Source organism: Leiobunum rupestre, chromosome 8 (assembly GCF_980474605.1).
Source record: "Leiobunum rupestre chromosome 8, qqLeiRupe1.1.hap1, whole genome shotgun sequence".
Classification (NCBI taxonomy): Eukaryota; Metazoa; Arthropoda; class Arachnida; order Opiliones; family Sclerosomatidae; genus Leiobunum; species Leiobunum rupestre.
The window spans coordinates 11,915,195-11,932,037 of NC_143391.1; the positions used below are offsets into that span (position 1 = coordinate 11,915,195).

At 39.8% G+C, this 16,843-nt stretch overlaps 1 protein-coding gene across 4 annotated transcripts; it reads right to left on the bottom strand.

The window, feature by feature from the left end:
* Positions 1-9,582: 9,582 nt before the first annotated feature.
* On the bottom strand, positions 9,583-13,464 carry Pcl (polycomb protein Pcl). 4 transcript variants are annotated; one of them, XM_090156178.1, is made up of 14 exons: positions 13,330-13,464; positions 12,872-13,090; positions 12,722-12,803; positions 12,335-12,430; positions 12,162-12,262; positions 12,063-12,093; positions 11,867-11,984; positions 11,745-11,797; positions 11,568-11,679; positions 11,360-11,486; positions 11,224-11,291; positions 10,989-11,159; positions 10,851-10,911; positions 9,583-10,764 (listed from the first exon to the last, which is right to left on the bottom strand). In XM_090156178.1, exons 2-14 carry the CDS (start codon positions 13,085-13,087, stop codon positions 10,222-10,224), a joined length of 1,779 nt encoding a protein of 592 aa, XP_090012304.1. In that variant the 5' UTR covers positions 13,088-13,090; positions 13,330-13,464; the 3' UTR covers positions 9,583-10,221. The 4 variants fall into 4 exon arrangements, with proteins under 4 accessions (XP_090012304.1, XP_090012303.1, XP_090012306.1 ...); XM_090156177.1 differs by having other exon boundaries at positions 9,584-10,764; positions 10,851-10,926; XM_090156180.1 differs by lacking the exon at positions 13,330-13,464 and having other exon boundaries at positions 9,584-10,764; positions 10,851-10,926; positions 12,335-12,471; positions 12,872-12,931.
* Positions 13,465-16,843: the final 3,379 nt, after the last annotated feature.

Genomic DNA, 16,843 nt, shown 5'->3' on the forward strand with positions numbered 1-16,843 from the left:
TTACTCAATGAAACTATCTTAATTATCATTAATCAATTAATCATCAAACTATTCAGTTTAACTATTTATAATTATAGATATTAAAATTACGATCCATGGTTTTAAAATTTAAGTAATAGAAATTAAAAAGACAGATACTTTATTACCAAGTCATAAAAAAGGTAGCTTTCGGCCCAAATGTAAACAATACTAGCACTTACAATATTTACAATTACATCGCTGACAATAAAAAATAATATCATCCCTTTTCTATACAACCTATTTATAGTTTGTTAATTATAAAGTGATTCCATTGTACTTACTACTTTTATAGGTTTAATTTCCTCCAACCAAATATGTTAACCGTGCCTTTATCTAGATTTATAAGTATTAAGTGACAATTAAGTCTAATAGAAATGGAATTTTAAATTGTTTCTTACCATTAGTGTAAGTTGTTCAAGTCTTAATCTTGAACTTTTCTAATTAACTTAAGTCTCAAACTATTTAAATAAAAGCATTTAATAATGCCGTTTTAACATAAATAAATTTAAATAATAATAAATCTAACTAAAACAATAGACTAACTAGTAGTAAAGAACCAAGTTTCTTTTACACTGGTCCAGCTTATAATGCTTCTTGCTTTGTGTTTTAGTTTCGCTTTCATATTTCCATTGTTCAGCCAATGGCCAAAGCGCGCGAGCTTTAATAATTTTGGCGGGAAAATCCAGACAACTTCTAGCGGTTAATTGATTATTTGACTAATTTATCTAATATTGAAATCAACAAATTCTATTTGAAGACACCAAATTATTTGATTTTGGAACTATTTGACCAAATACCAAACTATTTGATATTATCAAATACTTTTTATAGCTATTTTCAAATATCAAATTATTTGGTCAAAAAATAAAATATTTGTCAAATAGTTTTAAACACTATTTGATTTGGCAAACCGGTTATTTGATTTGGTATTTGGTCCAAATAATTTGGTAGTACCAAATATTTTGCACACCCCTAGATCATCTCTCCCCACTGGTTTAAGGGGTTTTCACCCGAGATCTTCAGTTTCCCCTTCCCAGAGAAACTTATTGAGGTTAACGGTAATAGTTAGTGTAGGGGGCTGTTGGCTCGCGTGGCATGAAGAGCTCTAACTCTTGAGTCCATCTCTTTCCTAAACTATTAGACTGCCCTAAGCTACCCGGAGTTGCAGCACTATCAACTTTGTACAAAGTTATTTGGTTAAATTAGGTTATTATAATACTTAGCTAATATCGTTACGTTGTATTTCCCTTGAAAAATTACTACGAGTTGCGATCGAGAGGTGTCTTCAGTGTACACCCTTCCCGTTATCGGTGTGTACTTAGTGTACTATCGGCGTAAATGCAAACTCTTAAAGGGCCACAGAATCGTTTGAATATCGTAAATAGGGCTTGAAAAATACCAAATTATGACTCGCGAGATCCTGTATCACGAGATACGGAAGTGGAGGAGCTGCCTAAAAATTGGGCCCAAATTATCAAATGCTTTCGCGGTCGCGAGATGATTTTTAAAGCAATGAAAATAGGGAAGCGTTGCTACGTTGAGCCGCGCCTCTTTGGAAGACCTTTCGATGGTTTTCCGCTACACCTTTCGCAAAATTCCCAGTGTGACGGAACGGGCGACTAAAATGCCGCTGATTCGAGAGGCTACGTGGCCGACCCTTAGCATTATACATCCGAGATTTAAAGCACTTCGTACGTACGCTTTTCCGAAGCAGGGGGTTGTGGATGGCACTAACTTGATTAATCGCCAGCGAATTTTCGTTTCCTCCCTCACCGCGTCTCCGCGAGCGCTCCGCCTTTTAAATGGAGGAACGAGATTTTCCAATTAACCAAACGGATCAATTGAAAAGGTCAAAATTTTAGGGTTCCCTTTTTTAGCCGCAATCTAATTAGGTAAACACGTGACAGCGGAAAAACGAAAACAGTTACTCGCGTTTCAGATGCGGCTGATAAGGAGTGAGCCCACTCCCATCGGCACAACTCCGTGCAGACGTTAGCCAGCTTGCTGATTTCTAGGCCATTGCCGAGCCTCGGATCGAAAGTAAGAGTCAACGTGGCGCAACGGCCAGAAAATTTGCGTTCCTTTACAAGGCTTTAAGCCTAGTTCCCACTTGACGAAAAAAACCGTTTTCGCGCTGTAAATTGACGCGCACGAATAAAATTTGCGAAAATTTTCACATTCGCCACCAAAATCGCGCCTCTGAGATTTGAAGGGAAATAACATTTCAGCCAATCAGAGAAGGTCTCTGACGGCACATCCCGAAATGTAAGAGCCGCTTCGTTTGCAGAAATAGCTTTTTGAAGTCTGCTATATTTCTTCTCAATCCTATTTGTCACTAGATTTAGTAATACATCGTATTGTTCTGGACTCAATCGCAAGAACCAACAAAGCAAAAAAAATTTTTAATTTCTTAATCTGTCAAACATTGTTTATTTCAAATTACTCACTTGAAAAAACGTTCTAGGTCACAATTCCTCATTTCTTGGATAAGGTTATCGAAATAGCCTCGTTCGTGTCTTTTTACAAATATATCTCTAATCCAAAAACGTCTTTGATTTTTGGAGAATTTTTTTTCATATATTGTATAAATCAATTAAGATTCGCCTGTTCTCGGGGTAAGATTTACCCTGTCCCGAATTTTGTTCGCTTGTTCCGGAGTATTAGGGTTACACTTTTTACTCCTCCTCGAAAGGAGGTGTAGAGGGAGTAATCTAGTTTTGTCGTCTGCTTAAATTTCGTTTCACGAAAATATGATGGGGAAACTTTTTTAAATAACCTTTAACCTTTAAATACTCCCTTTCTACTCCAACTCGTTTTTTTCGTCAAGACAGAATTGTAGTAAAATGACGTCATATGGCTACACTTTTTAACCTGCTCAAAAAACCCAGAACAGGCGAAAAAAAACCACCTACTCGCGACAAATGAGAACCTACCCCCTAGCGATTAAAAAAATCGCGCCTTTTTTCGCTACACGAAAAATTAATTCGTCGATATATTTCGTCAAGTGGGATTCCATAGAGGTCGGCAAAACAGATAAATTAACTGCTAAAATATCAATTAACCCTATATAATGCGATTAACTGTTTATTTATAGATATTATCCACGGATAGAAAGGGATTTAACATGCAAAAAATAATTTCATTTTTCGGATAATCGTCGGTTGTGGATAAAAAAAAAAGATGAAGTGATTAATTCTTATCCAAACGCCGACCTCTAAGTGGGAACTAGGCTTTCCGCAACATCTTTGATGTACGCGACGGAAATCTAAACGGAATATAGAAACCTTTATCGTTGTACCCTTCGTAATCGGTAGGGGTGTTTTCTATTAACCTCACAGAAATGTGAAAATTAATTAGGTAACAGGGATTTTCGCGATAAGAGTAGGGTAAAATAGGATACAATTCATTGAAAACGGAGTAAACTACGAACCACATTTTTGAAAATGGGGTAAATAAGGAAGGAAAATTATAAAACAGGTTAAATAATTAACCCCTTTTTGAAATGAGGTAAATTAGGAACCACTTGTAAACAAAATTAAACGTTAATTTGTACTAAATTAAATTATCCCATAAAGTGGTTTGTGTACTAACTTGTAAGTTGAAACTAATATTGCGTATCGATACGCCTCAACTTTGACCATTTTGTAAAATGCCCTTAGTACAGAAATATTACAAGCAAAGGCGATGGTAATTTCAGAGCCGTCTTTACATATGGCCAAATGGGGCCTTGCCTAGGGTCCTTATACAGGGATGCTGCCAGGGCCCAAGCCCAAGGATGGGTGCGTGAATCGTTTTGCCCACGGATCTCTATTGCTGTAAAGACGCCCCTGACTGCTTTACGGATAATTATTAATGATAGGATATTTATGGATTTAGATTTTTAGGAGTGCTTAGAGCACTTGAAGAGAAATAGTTCATTTAGGCGAGAATACACCAACATTTTGGAAGAGGCTCTTGTATTTAAAAAGTAAAAAAAAAATAATAAAGAACAACCTTTACATTTAAACGGTGATATTTAAAATACACGTAAACGACTTATTCTAAATGGCGATAGAAAAGGTGTTCCGTGTAGAAATCTAATTTCTGCACTAAAATAAGGGGCGAGCGATAATAAGGGCGTAAACATTCAACCCAACGGTACTTTAAACAGTCGTAAAACATGTACGAAAATTCTCGTAAAAAACTTTCTTTTCGAGCCTAAGTCATTTTTATTGGCCATGCCCAGTCCAATAAAAAAAAAATAAAAATAATAACAAGGAGAGAGAGTGAGAGAGTGACGAGAGAAAAATATAAACTCGTAACAGTAGCCTCAGCGCGGTCTATAAGGGCGGGCTCCGCGCTTCCTATTACTCGAGCATCACCCTTTCGCTGTTAAACACCCTTTGGCTCTAGCTTTAACAGCGACCGAACTATAGTAAAATACGAGAGATTCGAAAAGGGTGTAAAACGAGGCGCGCGGTGGAAACGCAGCCCCAGAATATTTTGATTGCTTTTTCGTGTCTTATTTAAAAAAAAATAAAATTTTCACGTTTCCTCCAAAAAAAAAAACACGATAGCGGCCGCGGAAATTCGGATCTGGACGAGAAGGAATAATCGGGAAGAGGGGAACCTATTGTCCGGTTGAATCGTTAGAGGTCGCCACGAGAGCGAAAAACTTTAAAAAGGGAGAAAGACTTCGCTAACTACGAAGTACTTTTTAAGGGTGTGCCTTTACACTGAACTCTTATTTCTGAACACTTTTTGGAAAAAAACCTTCGCGCGTGAGATCTCTAGTTTAAAAAAAAAATCGTTTAATTGTTTATGTCTCACAGAATCGCGTCTTTACTGGACCTCCCCCCCCCCAATTCGCCTTCCTTTTTTTTAAACTAAAATACCCCTTTTTTATTTCCCGTAATAAGACACCCGCAGTTATTGATTTCACTTCTTCTTCCTTCCGAACTTTTTTTGGTCGTATCCGTCTCCATTGCCGCTCTCCCATCTCTTTCAGCCTTCTCCGTTGCTATGGAAACGAAATTTTGAAGGGACAAGTGCGGTGGTGGTGGTGATGTTGGAGGGGGCGCCGGGAAAAGTTGTCGCGACCACCATTATATTAAACTCACTCACTAAACCGGTAGAATTCGGTAATTGGAGTCCGCCATAGCGCGTAAAAAATGGCGGCACATAAAAAAAAGCCGAACAGAAAAAGTTCCATCTCCCCCCTCCCCCTAAAAATATATTACAAAAAATAACGCCGTACATCTAAAACTAATATATATATCCAGCTCAGAGTCTGACTGGTGAGTAGGTAAAGGCGTTCGGCGCCGTTGACGTCGAAAAGTTTCGCACCGCACGATGAATGTCCTTTTCTTATAATTTATAGGCAGCCACAAAACGAATGTATACATACACTCGGTATCAGTATAATGATGTCATTAGAGAGGATGTAGAACTGCACGCGGTAAAAGAATAGGGGTGTTGGTCGGAGGCCCGGCTCATTTTGTCACCGCTCCTCTCTCTTTTTTTGTTAATGAGGAGCAGTCCGAGAACGTGGCGAGGCCTAACGTCACTGACATCTGATAGCGAAGGTTTTACGGGAACAGAAAATAGCGACTGCAGTGCCAGAATTATGAGTCCGCCGCCCGTATAATTATAATCCTTTAATCGCGTTATTTGCCTAACTTCTAATAAACCGGGATTTTTTTTTGAAAAGGACGAGAAATAATAAAAGCCCAAAAAAATGGCTTCTCCTCTTTTTCCGTCGCTAATTTTCAAGCCATTATCTCCTCTCCCACCACGCTCGGTACATCGTCGGGAAAATTTAACGGGGCACGTTTTCATAATTATGTCCAGGAAGGTTTAAACTCTCGTAAAATTTGGGATACGGCCAAAACCGGCTAAAGAATAAATATTTACCAATGATATTATTGAATAATTAATTATCGTTTTCGCGGAATAACGGTTGGCCGACGGCAGAGTGTAGTAAAAGCGTTTTCCTCTAGATGACAATTGGATATGGAAAATAATAGTATCCATTTTCCAATTACATTTACTCGTATATAACTAGGCGTTAATCAACTAATGGTATATTTATAATACGGATAACGGATACCCGAATCTTTTTGTAGGTTAAAATCGAATTTTTGTATCAGAGTCGAGATAAAATTTTGCTTAAAATATAGGTTAATGGTTGAAACCAATAGTTCGATACCGATATACCCGATAAATATTTACTATATTTATTTCTTACCGTCTTATTTTTAAATCGAGTTCTAAAAATTGATTTGAATGAACGTCGTTTTATTGAAAAACGTTGTAAATATATTTCGACGATCGGAAAGAGGGTGCTTTTGAATTTCTGCCACGGCGGGGGGTTGCTGCCAAAAATGGGAGGAAAGTCTTCGCGAATTAAGAGTTGAGGAGCAGGAAGAGAGAGAGAGAGAGAGAGAGAGAGAGAGGAGCCTGTTTAGGAGAGATCTTAATTAAAATCCGCGTTGGAATGAGAATCCAGGCACGTCCCAGACCCGAAGACTCTCCCGTCCAATATTCTCTCGGGTTTGTTTTTAAACGTGGAAATATATAAATATACCCATACATAGCACTTTCTTAGGCAAGATAAATATATATCGCGTGTAGATGATCCTCGTCCACTTCCTATTATTATAGAAGGGAGTGATACGCGTTTGAAAGCCAAGGGAGGGATAAATATCGTTAGGAAGGGAAGGGGTATGGCCCCTTTAAGCACGAGAGAGAGAGAGAGAGAGAGAGAGAGAGAGAGAGAGAGAGAGAGAGAGAGAGAGAGAGAGAGTGAGAGAGAGAGAGAGAGAGAGAGAGAGAGAGAGAGTGAGAGTAAGCGCGTCCAGAGTCTTTGGTAAACTGAAAAAGGAAGAAAATGAAAGGAAGTGTAAAGCACAATACGAGCGGACAGGCTCACGTCTTCTCTCTCTCCCTTCGTTTAAGGACGCACTCTCTTTCTGTGAAGCAGCACCTCTTTAGTGCTCGGTGTGGCCGTTGCCTCGAAGGTAGCTCTCCTCCGTCCGTGTCCGTCCCATTCTACTCCATTTACACTCTTGGTTGAATCTACAAGCACTCCCTCTCTCTCTGGGCTATCTTCCACCGCCGTCTTCTTGGCGAAGAAGTCAAAGGAATTTTCCAATTTCAGCTCGCGGGCGGCTTCGGGCGAGCGGGGGACGCGTATATCATCAAACGGCGCTTCACAATGGTATGTCATAAACGCAGCTGCAGCCAAGAGAGAAGGCACCCGAAAATTCATTTCGCGAAATACGTGAAGCGACGATACCGGCTTCTCTCCAGCCGTTCCTCTTCTTCTTCCCATCCGCTCTCCTTATTATATTGTCTACCGCAAAGGGACGAAGAACGCCGCCGAAAAAAAGAGGGAAAGTAGAAAGGGGGTGTTTGGTAGCGGGGGGGGGGGGAGAGCCGCAGTTTTTGAAGAAAGCTGTCCCCGAAAGAGAGAGATAGCGATAATTAATCATCCATATGCAATAAACGCCTCTGTTCGCGAGGCGCCAATTTTTGAGTTTTCTCCCCGTTCCCGAACCTTTCCCCGCCAGATAGGCCGGATAGCTCGGAGAAAAAGGATCGCCAGATACTCGGACGCTGCTTTTTCAAGAGGCGCCGCTTCAATAAGGAACTGGCTCGGACAACAATGATCCTCTCTCACTTCATTCTCCGCACGCGGAAGCGCAACCGTTAACGGCCTTATTATTAGCGCACCTTCTTTTCCCCGGCTCTCAGCCTCCCAGCGCGCCTTAAAATAATAGACTATATTACAACAAGCCTCGTTTTTGTCCGCCAGGCGCGCCAAATTAATTAAATTTTTACCGCGTCGACGGTACCGAGGTGAAAACGGGAGCTCTCTTTAATCGGTATTCTTTCGCTAAATATGATCATCATTGAGTCCCTGGCTCTCGCCGATTTTGTCAAAAGGATACCGTAAGTTTAATCCAAGTTTTTTATTTGCAATCGGATAGCTTTAATTATATTTAGAAAATATCAAAGGAACGGCTTCCGATTATATCTGTTATTTATTTAACTTGGGGGGGGGGGGGGGGGTAATAAGAAGACGGCTAAAGGCACTGACTCAATTTATTGAAACATTTTGCGCCGTGGAGGGGTCAAATGTTGAAAATAAATTAGTTATCTCGTCAATTTAACTTTTTGTTTTGTCTCTTTGAAAATCTCGTAGTGGAAAGGTATCTAAAGTTTTTATAAAAGCTGAATATAATAAAGGTTAGTCTTATTTAAAATTAAAGGGTAAAAGAAAAGTCTTCGTATAAGAGGGGTAATAAAAGAAGCGACCGCAATTGTATTTTGACAAAATACCGTTATTTGTTAACTATCCTTTTCATTAAGTGGAGGACCCCGTAAAGTGATTTAAGAGACCAAAGCTTATAACTTCAGCCACTTAATGAGTTTTTATGTTTAATTTACGCATCTTCTCAACCTCCTGTAATAACCCAACCAATGTAATTTTGGGTTGGAACACTTTCTCTTTGGAATACGCTTCCGCAACGCTCATTTTAAATCAATAAAATCCTCAACAAAGTCAAATATAGAGTTAGTGCTGCCAGGACGGAACTTAAAACCGTTTATTTCTTTATACTGACAAATATGTTATAAAAGTTTTGGCAGCAATGTTTGACAGGGGGGCGAGACATGATTTTATGGAAAGTATTGCCCAAAAACGTCGTTGTTTTTAAACAAAAAATCGAAAGGTTGCTTCCGAGGGCCACATAATCGTTTGAATTTTAAGGGGGGCTACATAATCACGGAAGGGAAGGAGCTAGCTGCAATTCGGTCCTAATTTTTTCAAATGATTGTAAGGCGTTTAATTTATCAAGACAACCGATGAACTAAAAGGGAGGTTAAAAACGTTTTAATTAAAACGTAATTACGCGCATTCGTAATTAGAATAAAGTTCAACCGCTCTGTTCGTGGAAAAAGTTAATTTGGAATTTTCTATTGCAGATAAACGCTTTTGGTCGGCGAGAGAACGAAAAGGCCGTCTTTTGGGATAAAGCAAGCAAGCGGAACGTCCGAGCCCTGATTGTCCAAACGCAATTCTTGATTTAGATTTTTGGCAAGAACTGTGTAGGGACATCAGGGCTAGGAGGTTCCTAAGTCAACTCAAGCCAGCCCGACACGACGCTGATCCGTTACTCGGGAAACGCTTTTTAAAAGTGGCGCTCCGCTCTTTCAGCCGGCGACGGCGAATTCTTCAGCCTCTTTCGCCGGTAACCGGAGATACCCGACGGACCGAAGAAAATAAAAACCTGCCTTTCGCATCTCGACGAAATTCGAATATTTGTGCAGCGCTCATTCGCCAAACTACTTTATTAGTGTCTAGGGTTACATTCTCCGGGAATCAAAGTACGACCTACGAAAGAATTTTATTTCACAATAAAATCGGATTCCACTTTATTATCTTTTTGGGACTGCGACTGCGACATTTCGAAATTAAACTAGCGTTTCTCGAATTTCGTTTAAAAGTAATATGTTAAAGCCTTTAGTTTTAATTAATATTTTGTAAATACGGAAGTAAAATAATGTTGGTGAAAATACTTTATGATATTACTTTATTGACGATGGAACATCTTGAAAAATATATATAACATGACCTTTTTCTTATGCATTAACAGTATGGCTTAAAGTCAAACAATCTTTAGCATTGTCAACGTTCTTTAAAATTATAACTGTAAATTTTGCATATACAATATTTCATATGTTCACAAACTGCTACACGCAATAACTACAATGTAGTGATGTTTATATTATTCAATATGGACAAAAAGGGGAAGATGAATTCAAATTATATCATCCATAACTGCCAGCAGTAACTCGACATCACTGTGCCAGTAATAATATCGAAAAACAAACTACACCAGTAATTATGTATTAATTACATGATAAAAAATTGTTTGTACCAAGTACTTTGTACCTAATGCCAATCATTCAAAAATACTTTATATACACAGTAACGCCTCCATTTTCAATAAAAAGAGAGCTTCTAAAAATGTTCCGATTAATTTATTTTTAGTTAAAGGGAGCCACGTGCGCGTAGAGGAATTTGTTTTGGGACTGCTTTTTTTGCAAATGATTAAGAAAAGAGTGCAAAAAATTTTTAAACTTGTATAACGCAAAAAAATTATCACAATACATAATTAAAAAAGCAAATATTTCTGCCGATTATTTAGTTTCTAGTCAGGATATGCCTTCCCACTCAATCAAATACTGCATTTGGCCCTTCGAATCAGACCTCAGTGCTAATATTTTACACTTTTCACCTCTGGCAATTCTATTCTCAGCCCCAAAATAAGAGGTAACTGATGATTTTAAATCATTAATAGGGATTTTTGTGGCGGTGACTGGGCTAACAATGCGCTTTTCAATTAAGCTATCAGTTTCACTCTCCGAGGATATTTTATTGGTGGAAGAGGGCGCTGGCATTGGTTCCGCAGATGGCCTCGCGCGTTTGGCTTGATTTACCACTTTGCATTTGCCACTTTCACCTCTGTGCTTTTGAACACGAAAAGGATTGTTTTTCCCTTCGAAATTGGTTGGTTTCGGAATAAAAGAGTCGAGTGTTCCAATGGAGGAGGTATCTTCAGAATCAGAATCTGCAACCTCCCCCAATTCGTCACATTTGCGTTTGACGTTGTATATGCGTGTATTGCTAGACGTGGAAGCGCTACTTGAACCAGAATAGGTCGTGTCCCGCGCACTGCTGGAAGATGAACCCTCAACCTGCAGTTATAGCAAGGAAATATCCCTTGTTAAAAAGACAAACACCAAAATTTTGGACGAAAAATGATAAAAATTTAGACACCCACTTTTAAAACCTTTGAATTTCTTTTCCCTTTTGATATTTTAGCCTGCTCTGAAGACCATTCGCTTTGATCAGAAAGGCTATTCAGTCATTTAAAAGTAGTTTTTACTACATTTCTTTGAAGTTACACAGACATACTAACCATGGTAAAAGTGACTCATTCATAGACTCGCAGTTGGCTTTTGCTTTCAAAACTATGTCATCAGTCAGGGAACCGCAACGAGGAATATCAATGAAAGGTGGAGTAGGAGGATGGCTGACTCGTAAGGAATACCATAACATTTTCTTCTTAATTTCACTGCCAGATTTAAACCTAATCATAGAGAAAAAACTAGTTAAAATTTTACATTTTATTCCATAAAATTCCAATATCTTACCGGGAAGTATTCCTATTTAACGCTTTAACTAAAATACTCCTCCTGATATTTTCCGGTGTGCTTTTAATCTAAAGAAATTGTGATATGTAAATTGGTTTCATTTGAAGGTTTGAAATAGTTGGCTCAAAAAGCTTACAGGTTCGGGTAGCTGCATTGGCACCCAACTAGAATTGACACAAGGAATAACTTCAGAATCTAAATCGAAAAACCTTTTTCTCTGTTGCAAAGTTAGGCCAAATAAGACTAGATGGGCCACATCAGCCCTTTAATTAGAAAAATAAAAAATTAAATTATAGAGATAAAACTACTACAAATAACTAAAGGAAAACCATATACAAGCTTACCAAGATAGTTCGAGTCGTTGTAAAAACTCTTTGCCACTATTACAAATGGCACAAACAAATACATAAAAATGATCACCCATTAAAAGGGGATAGTCTAAGCACTGAAGACATGCTGAGAAAAATACACAGACATGTTAGAGTCTTGGAATAAATGCGAGACGCAAATTAAGCATTTACCTTCATGGAACCACTGCAAACATCTTCGGCACTGGAGCATTTTAACGTACCACCTATTAAATGAAAATTGTAAATGTTAATTGAATAAATGGAATAACTTAAAACATTGCTTTAGAACTTACTCTCCAGGTCCACCGCAATAGCAATAACAATCCTGTCTGTTGCGCTGATGAAATGTATCCCATATTAAAGACTTCAACTGATATGGCAAAACTTTCTTGACTGCCAACAATGCTTGGGCTACGTCAATGAACACAATATTCAACAGTGTTAAGGTATTACAAGCACTTGGTGATAATATGCTAGATTTGTCCTTACCTCCTACCCCCTTTCTAGCTGCCCCACCCGGCTATTGTCAATAGAAAGGTAAAAAATAACTTAATCCAGTCAAAAAAAATTGAAGTCAAATATACTTACCCGAGTTGTAGTTGCAAATACACATTTCCTACAAAGCCAAGGAACATCTGGTCTAAGCACTTTGTTTGGAATCTTTGGTTTATGGCACTTTTGGTGATAGCCTATTTAACAAAATATGGTCGAGCTAAATGTTTTAGGACAAGCTGCATTTTATATTTAATCATTTTTCTAACCATGATTGCAATTGTCACATAGAACAATTTCATTAGGACTCTCTGACGCTCCTCCTTCGCACAAAGTGCAAACAATATCGGCTCCTGGCATGGCAGCTGAATGGAGACCCACACACAATCTTGAAGGCTCTCAACTGCTGAAACTCAGTGGTTTTTCATACTTATTGATTAAGCTAGCTAACAAATTTAAAAGAAGGGGGAGACTGATTCCACGAGGATACTGAGCTTCTCAAGACAAAATAACCGAGCAAAGGGTTTCTAATTAAAGAACCTTTACGCAATGCAAAGAATCCTTAACCAGGATATGTTTTTAAAAGACCAATTCAAAACCTCCATGAAACATTTTACAATAGGATAAAACAACTGGAAAAAGAAAATTTCTACTACCTTTTTTTAAATGTTGAAAAGAACACCAATAATGAGACGAATCCTCAAATTTAACAAGACACTTCTGCCTAGTCTCATTTACCTTAATAAAACTAACTTTAATAAACTACATTAAGCAGTCGGGAAACCAATATTACGCATAATACTCACTTGAACAACAGTCCCCAAATAAAATAAACCATCAGACCAATGTGCTAAAACATCCAAACCTTCTTCAAACAGGGACTTTGGATGTCTTGCATCTTTCACACAAGGAGTAACATGAACATCACTTGCACTAGGCCTATGGGCATCAACTTTTCTAAAAGACACGCTTTCCACTTTCCTCAACTCTAATCCACTATCAGAAGCATCTATTTCTGTCATCGCCTGGAAAACATAGTTCACGATTAAACACTGATAAGACACAATCAACAATCCTAGAACACTCCCACAAGCCTACAGTGGCACAAGTTCGCACAACATCTTTCCCGCCAATTTTTAACCCTAATATTATAACAAACCCTTAAGCCTTTGCTTATGAACAATATTATTATTTTTCTCATTTCTGAAGCATTTTTCCAATGAAATTTTTCGTTTCCTAGTTAAAATATCAACAACTAACTTACCAGAAGGCAAATTACCGAAAAATTATTTTGAACTAAATAAATTCATTTTAAAAACATTTCCCCAAATCATTGTCCACTTTCAAAATATAACGATTAAAGGAATTGCGCCGCTCTCTCGTCTCGTCATAACCAAAGACTATATTAGCAAAGACTATACATACGCTGACATTATCGCGCTCACGGAAACCACACTCCCCCCTTTTCGGCTTTCCGTTGCTATACGCAACGCGTTTTGAAATTTTTAATGTTTAGGCTTAGTTTCTCCATAGACAGTATATATCCCTAAGGGGACGAGAATACGCTCTGATTTTTAGACCCCCACCACAGTCGCTTTGCGGCCAGCTGCAAGAGTTCGTGTCGATGCTAGGGCCCCAACCGAATAAAGACGGCCGTACTTTAAAAACGGGAACTTTCAAGGTCATTTGAAGCGCTTAGAAGCTTACGTGTTTCCCCCCCTCTTTCAATAACAGAGCGTCAGTGAGAGAAACAGCGACGTTAATGCAGTGGAAGGTAGCCGATTTCTCGTCCCCTTAGGGATATATACTGTCTATGGTTTCTCGTTTCGATTTGATAGTCGCCAGCCAGATTTCCCGCACGGTACTGATGAGTTCCAAATAGAACGAAACCGGTCTGCCGTTGGAATTTCTGGCTATTTTATTTATTTTTAATTTAGTTTATTACTCGAAGATCTATTTGATCCGAGTTTCGCGTTGCTCGAAGACCTATCGGTACGAGTTATTAGTAAGTTTTTAATTTTCTTCAAATTTGTTTAGGATTTAGCTATATTATCCCTTTTAATTATGGACTTATCTACTTTTTCGCGTATTTTATCATGAAAAAAGACACTCCTACCATAGCCAACTAAATACATATGTATTTAGTTGGCTATGCTCCTACTGAGCTCACTAACATTGAGGGTTACGACCTTCTCCGCTCGGACTGTGATAATACCCAACGTGGGGGCTGTGCATTTTACTTTCGTTCGCCTCTTGCTGCCTCTCTCAATCTCTCCCTAACATCCCCTAATATCCTTGTCTGTCAACTTAAACGAAACGCTCAATTATTCCTTTTTCTCTGCTGCTACCGTAGCCCATCAGCGTCACTAGACTTCCTCAAAACTCTACAGCGGACTATTTTTTATTTTTTTATTTTTTGCTCGTTATGAGCCATTGTGACGGGTGGGACAATACAGTCCGCTCGTCCACTTGATTAATCAGGTGCGAGATATGTGTTACGGCCACGCCAACGGGGGATAATTGGGGATAGGGTTGGGACACCCGTGGCGGAAGTATGACAACCACCCGTTGGGGGATTAGTGGTCGTCCTCACACGGCCTTCCACAAACTCTGCCTCCCGGACGCCTGGGATTACAGGACTGAGCCACTACTCCCGGCGTATTGTTATTTTGGGCGACTTTAATGCCCCCTGTATTGACTGGACCTCTGTCTCCACCTCGAAAGGGGTGCGGTCAGTCGAAAAACGACTCCTTGACACTGCTTTTTCCTGTAAATTGCGACAATTTGTGTTGTCTCCCACCAGGCAACGGGGAGATAACCTTCCCTCTACACTCGATTTAATCTTCTCCTTCGATTGGGACTGCATTAATAATTTTACCCACCTTCCCCCGCTTGGAAAAAGCGATCTTGTCCTTCTCCCTGTGCGTAAAAACTGAGCTTCCTGGGCCCCACATTCCACCCGCGCGTTTTGCCTACAACCGTGGGAATTATGACCTCTTTCGAGCCTCCCTCTTAATGAGGGATTAGTCTATAGTTTATACTGCCCTTTCTCTCGATGAGATGATGACTAGCTTTATACGCCTAGTTGCTGAGCCTCGCGACGATAGTGTCCCATTGGTTGCATCGTTCCCCCACAAGCGTTCGGGGCTCCGTCAACAACCATGGTGGACAGTTAACACCGAAAAATTAATTAGCGACAAGCGCGCTGCGTTCCGAGAATTTCGCGTCTCCCCGTCTGTACTGACTCGGCACGCCTTCGCGAACAAACGTAACAAACTCACCAACCATATTCGCTCTTCCAAATATAAGTATGAAGCCCAGTTAGTTAACGATATCCCAAGCAACCCTAAAGTCGATCTCTATACTCATATTTCCCGCTCTACCAAACCCAAAAGGCTACTCGTCGTTGTTGAGAATTCGGATGGCGAGGTCATCCAGGACCCAGATGAAATAGTATCAGCTCTAAACATTTTTTTTCAATCAGTTTTCTTGATTGAGTCTCACACAGAAGCAGTGCTGTTGGGAGACTTTTTTTCGTCTATTGAACGCAATTCGGCCTCCTACGAGATTTCTTGCTCCACCGACTTTGGTCTTTCTTATGCGACGGTGAAACGTTATCTCAATCGGTTGTCCATTTCTAAATCCCCGGGGCCGGATGATCTTCATCCACGTCATTCTTGCCTCCCCACTTTTGTCTATTTTTACCCACTCTATTGAGTCCGGCCGTTTGCCGTCTATTTGGAAACAGGCAAATATCACTGCCATCAAAAAGTCCCCCAATTCCTGTTCGGTTGACAACTTCCGTGGCATTAGTTTGACATGTCTCCCCAGTAAGGAGCTTGAAACGCACGTTCGTGACGCTCTTGTATCCTTCCTCGTGAAAAGTGCTTTCTTTTCCAATGACCAGCATGGCTTCCTCCTCAGACGTTCCTGCTTCACAAACCTGATGTCTACAATGGAGGAGGGCACGAGCTGTCTTGACAATGGAAACTCTGTTGACCTTATATACCTCGATCTGCGAAAAGCGTTTGACACTGTCCCCCACTCCCTACTCATTCGCAAACTGGAGCTCTTCGAGGTTCCCCCCATTATTGTTAACTGGATTGCGGATTTCCTGAGTGATAGGTCTCAGCGTGTTGTTCTCAATGGTGTAGCCTCATCCTGGTGCGAGGTTACTAGTGGTGTCCCCCAGGGGTCGGTGTAAAGACCTTTTCACACGAGCCAACTTTTCATATCAAAATGCTGAGTCAGCAAAAATGGATCAGTGATCCATTTTTTTCTCGCGTACTTTTTTGGTGGATCAACTCATCGAACTTTTATTCACACGAACCAACTAGTTGACTCAACTCAAGTTGACTCATCTAGTTGGATCAAAATGTTGGCTCGTGTGAAAAGCCCTTTAGGACCCACACTTTTTGTCATCTTAATTAATGATCTCCCCCTCGTGATCAAGAAGTCGTTTTTGAAACTTTTTGCTGATGACAGCAAGGTTGGACGGGGTGTTTCCTCAACGGCCGACGCCTTGCTCCTTCAATCAGATGTAAATGCTCTCGACCTTTGGGTCTGCTCTAACGGTATGAGCTTTAATTCGGCAAAATCAACAGTCCTGCACTGCGGGAGCAATAATCCTCAATTCCAATATCGTCTTGGTGGCCGAATTATTGAGTCCAAGCATATCATTCGTGATTTAGGGGTAATGCTCTCGGGCCGCATGTTGGGGGACACTCACTGCAGAGCTGCTTCTGCCCGGGGAATGAGAGCCCTGTACCTATTAAAGC